Source organism: Sinocyclocheilus grahami, unplaced genomic scaffold (assembly GCF_001515645.1).
Source record: "Sinocyclocheilus grahami isolate Dianchi unplaced genomic scaffold, SAMN03320097.WGS_v1.1 scaffold96.1, whole genome shotgun sequence".
Classification (NCBI taxonomy): Eukaryota; Metazoa; Chordata; class Actinopteri; order Cypriniformes; family Cyprinidae; genus Sinocyclocheilus; species Sinocyclocheilus grahami.
In genome coordinates this window covers 5,887-11,058 of record NW_015505275.1, presented here as the reverse complement: position 1 = coordinate 11,058, position 5,172 = coordinate 5,887, and the positions used below count along the sequence as shown (strand labels likewise).

The window sequence follows — 5,172 nt, the reverse complement described above, 5'->3', positions numbered from 1 at the left end:
TCGCCATTCAAAATCAAAGCGCACTTTTTCATTTTATAATGCCGTCTTATTGCTCTTCTTCCTAGTATGTGCATTTTCAAAATGTTTTCCCGATGAATCCTGGACTCCTGCTCAAATTTATAAGTAAATTAAACGACATCTACAAAAAACAACAACAATAAGCCTGCGAAGCTGTTGTCGTTCCATCCTGACCTATGATCCTGACGGATGACAGCCGTGACAGCTCAGTGGAATCCCGGAAAATAAACCGTGAACCTTTGACCAATGAGAGAACAGTTTACTTGCGCGTGACTTGTATTAACAAATTTGGTCCATATAGAAACATTGCCATGTGAAAGCGAACCGCACCAAGAATAAAAAGCTACATTGTAATAATTTTAATCCCTGTTTCGGAACAAAGCAATCGATCTACAGGTGTGAAAACACCCTAAGACAATAAAAAGTAGGGCACGATTTTAAAATGTACCATTTAAAACGTTTTAAAAACGCAAACCTTTAAAAAAATATAAGGATTGTGCAATTTAGGTAATGAAATTACATTTATTTAATTACATTTTAAGCTGTTAAATTAAATAAAATTAATTGATTTGTTTTAATTGTTTTACCCTTGTCCCAGCTCATACTTTAAATCTTAAACTATAAAAATGTGAATTATTTTATATTTAAAACCGGGATGACCTAAATTGTGTGAAAACCAATTAAATATTAATTTAAAGAAATGTAAACACACACACACACACCAAAAACAAACAACAACAAGTATATTTAGGATATATATAAAATGCTATATGCTAAATTAACCGTAGCAAGTCAAAGTAGTTAGCTATTTTATTCCAAAAAATGTTGAATATAATTTCCATCATTTCCACTACAGAATGTTATAAAACACATACATTTGATTTACATGTATTCATGTATAATGCATGCATTCACACTTTTGGTACACAAATTAAAGTATTGAGAGTTTTAAAAAAGCTTTTATTCCAAATGTTTTATTCCAAGTGAACGGTCTTAATAAAGCAAGGGTACTATTTAACTGTTGAATACTTTTTCCCAAACAGATCTCACAATAGACTGCCGCTTAATTAGTCCTCGCCATGGCGACGGTTGTGATGGAGCAGATTGGGCGGCTGTTCATCAACGCACAGCAGCTTCGCCAAATCCCCCGTTTCCTGGAGTCAGCCTTTCCTAAACTGCCTTGTACTGTGATGGTGAGCGATGTGCCGTGGGTTTTCCGTGAGTCGCATGTATTCACGGGCTACAGGCCGCCTGACCAGAACTGGCGCTACTACTTCCTCACTATGTTCCAGAGGCATAATGAGTCTGTAAATGTGTGGACACACCTGCTGGCCTCCCTCATTATCTTAGTCAAATTTCAGGAGCTGTCAGAAACCGTGGACTTCCTGCGAGACCCGCACGCCCAGCCACTATTCATCCTGCTCCTTGCTGCCTTCACCTACCTGGGCTGCAGCGCGCTTGCCCACCTGCTCTCGGCCAAGTCTGAGCTCTCCCACTACACGTTTTATTTTTTGGACTACGTTGGCGTAGCCGTATACCAGTATGGCAGTGCCCTGGCCCACTTCTATTACGTCATCGAACAAGAATGGCACACTCAAGTGCGAAGTTTTTTCTTGCCAGCCGCGGCCTTCCTGGCCTGGCTGTCCTGTACGGGCTGCTGCTATGGCAAGTACGCCAGCCCAAGCTTGCCCAAATTCATTCACAAGCTATTCCAAGTGGTTCCCTCGGGCCTGGCCTACTGTTTAGACATCAGCCCAGTGTTCCATCGGATCTATAAATGCTACAGCTCCGAACAAGGCTGTGCCGACCAGGCGGTGGTGTACCACTGCTACCAGGTCCTCTTCTTTTTGATCAGCGCCTACTTCTTCTCATACCCCCACCCTGAGCGCTGGTTCCCGGGACGTTGCGACTTCATCGGGCAGGGCCATCAGATCTTCCACGTGTTCCTTGTGCTCTGCACTGTAGTGCAGATCGAAGCCGTGCGACTGGATTATAGCGAGAGGGGACCTCTCTATGAAAGTCTCCATGGAGACTTGGCTCACGATGCAGTGGCTCTTTTTATCTTCACAGCGTGTTGCAGTGCACTCACTGCGTTCTATGTGCGCAAACGGGTGAAGGCATATCTAGAAGAGAAGCAGGAGTAGGCAGGGACCTTGCTTGCAAATGACGGAAGGATTGCACTGGTCTACAACAATTGAAGCAACTAACAATGAAGGACCTTTTTGTTATTTTTCAGTGTATCTTATATTTGTCATTAATATTTTTTTTGTGGCCTGACAATGTATTTTGAACCAACTGCTTTCTGTTTACCAAACTGGTGACATGCTTTAAAACCGCATCACATATGAAGAATGGCTCTAAAACAATGGATTGCCTGCTGAAAGGTGCTGATCTGTTTGACGAGTGCCATTACAACCTATTAAACCAGGTTAACGTGAGATCTGTGAAGGGATGTCAGCATTTTTGCTGACAGGTTGGTTTGCATACAGGATAGTTTAGGTTGACTGGATCATTGGAAAAGTTCATATTTGCATTGTGCCTCTAAATCCAACCTCATTTTGGTGCAGTGTGGTGCTTTTGAAGGATTAGTTCACCCAAAAATGAAAATTGGCTTGTGTTTTACTCACCCTCGAAGCATCCTAGGTGTATATGACTTTCTTCTTTCAGACGAATCCAATCGGGAGTCATATTAAAAATTGTCCTGGCTATTCCAAGCTCTATCATTGCAGTCAGCAGGTGTTGCAAGTTGAACAGTCCGCAAGTCGTCAAATAAAGCGCGCGCATTCATAATAAAACAAGCTTCACATGGCTCCGGGGGGTGAATGAAGGCCTTCTGTAGTGAATCCATGCATTTTTGTAAGAAAAATACCCATATTTCAAATGCAATAAACACTTTTATATCACTTCCGCCAACTGTCATACGCAGAAGACGTATGTCACATTTAGCAGACATATATTGCATTCAATTTTTTCCCTGGGAATTGAACCCATGACCTTGATGTTGCTAGCACCATGTGCTATGGTTTGAATTACAGGGATGCAAACAGTAAGTAAAATGTCAGTAAATAAAGTTACCATGCCATCAGACCAGTGCAATTAGCTAAATGTGGAGCTCAGGTGGACTTAAATTCACAGGTGTTTTAAATCATGACTGAAATATTGCAAAGGAATACCTTACTGAGAGATGACTGATTAATAATAAAAAATTTTAATGAATCCGATCAAATTCCCCACTCTGCAGTGCATTTAGACAACAATTTTCTGTTTTGGCTACTATTACCTCAGTAAACCAATGCAAATTAGTGTCAAATTGACCACTGACTTGCCTTACAGTGTGTCCGACCCGTCCAGTGCCACGTTGAGGTTAGTTCATGATTACTTGCGAATTGCAATCGATTGGCTTTGCACTGCCAGTGCACACTTCCCTTTTTGATGTAAAAAGTATAGCCTGTGAAGAGGGGTGAAATACCAGATGTTATGAAAAGGACAGTAGGCAGGATGTGATGTCACTGGATTGCAGTATAGTCAGATTGAAAGATTTCAGATGTAGCCCTGGCTGATTATTAATTTGACAAAAATGAGAACTCTGCGTGTTCTTTATGCTTCAAAGTTATTAGAAAGTTGCTCCATGCCATCAACACTCTTTGTTTGGAAAATTTTAAAGGGAAAGTTCATTCAAAAATGAAAACCCATTATTTACTCATTTTCATGTTTTCCAAATCAGAATGCCATTTTGAAGATTGCTCTTACTGTTTCCCATACTATGAAAGTCACTGGGGTTCAAAATAACTTTTGATTCCTTCATTTAATTTGAATCAAACAATGTTTTTTTATAAATAACAGCAGAATATTCATTTTTGGGTGAACTATCCCAGCCAAAGAGGCTTTTGAGAAATATTGAATTATGTCCATTATAGCTATGATGTCTCCATTTGTCATGAAGATGCTCCTTTTGTACGCAAGGGCTATAACTATGGCCTTTACCTTTACTCATACCCTGATATGAATGCCTTTGTGTGTTCTGTGCATATGTGGATTTTTCTAATTAGAAGTTCAGCACTTTATTTATAAGAACAGTCTGAGCATCAAAACTAATGTGTTAAATGTATATTCTAATGTGCCTGACTACATGCATGCGTCCTTGTGTAAGTATGCATACAGGTGCTTGTCGTGTGTGTGTGTGTGTGTGTGCATTTTTGAATGTTTATGTATACCTGTGTGAGATGGCTACTGATGAGAAAGGATATGAAGGTTGTGAATGATCGTGAAATGCATTTAGCTCTTGTATCATGAATTGTGTAGCTCCTCTTGTCTTAGCCCTTGTTCATAAACCAACACATATCCATCAGATTGAAGGTGGAAGGATGACTTATTTTCCCATTGAAGTGATTCATAATCCCTTGAGATGAATATTGTGTCACTAGGCTATTGCTGCATTAACCAGAAAAGTGTCTGTGCGATGTAGCATAAAAGCTGGTTTATGATCCAGTTCCAGAAAAACAAATTGTTGCTGTGGTATGAGCCGTTTGAGAAGTAGCAAATAAGCGAAGTCATGATAAGCGGTGACCAGCATTTATTTTTGCAACCAGGAACACACGGAGAAGAAAAAGGGGCTGTTCACGCAGAACGCATTTTTGTCGCAACCGTGACCAGTTCAGTATAGTATAAACTGATTCTGGGCTCCTTTATCATCTTATACATCCAGTCTCTGTAGATTAACTTCCCGACGGGTTACACAGGGGTTTGAGTAATGTGAGGTAGGAAAGTTCTGATGACTGAGGGATTGTGGGAGTGATGTTCAGAGGTCAGTCGTAGTGGGCTGACTCATGTTGATGAGGAGTTGACTTTTCTGCACTGTAAAAATACTGTGCAACCCGCTAAAATGGAAAACCTATGTTTTTAAGTGGTGCCAAAGCTACAACCTGTACTGATATGGTTAGTACACTTCTTAAACCACTTTCAATTTAACTACTGATTAAGAAAATAAAGCTAAAACTCTGAAAACTTGGAAAATCACATATAAATGACAAATATTTTTGTCTAATTAAATGAATAGAAACAAATCAATTCATACTGTCATGTTTTATATATATAGTATATATACAGTATATATATATATATATATATATATATATATATATATATATACACACA

General features: G+C 39.5%; 1 protein-coding gene across 2 annotated transcripts in view; it reads left to right on the top strand.

Moving 5' to 3' along the window:
- LOC107587883 (membrane progestin receptor alpha-B-like) overlaps positions 1-2,657 on the top strand; it is a 5,482-nt gene extending 2,825 nt beyond the window's left edge. For both annotated transcript variants that reach the window (XM_016275843.1, XM_016275842.1), the window contains exon 2: positions 1,062-2,657. In XM_016275843.1, coding sequence (XP_016131329.1) covers positions 1,098-2,162 — 1,065 coding nt within the window. In that variant the 5' untranslated portion in view covers positions 1,062-1,097 and the 3' untranslated portion in view covers positions 2,163-2,657. The remainder of the gene's footprint in view (positions 1-1,061) is intronic.
- Positions 2,658-5,172: the final 2,515 nt, after the last annotated feature.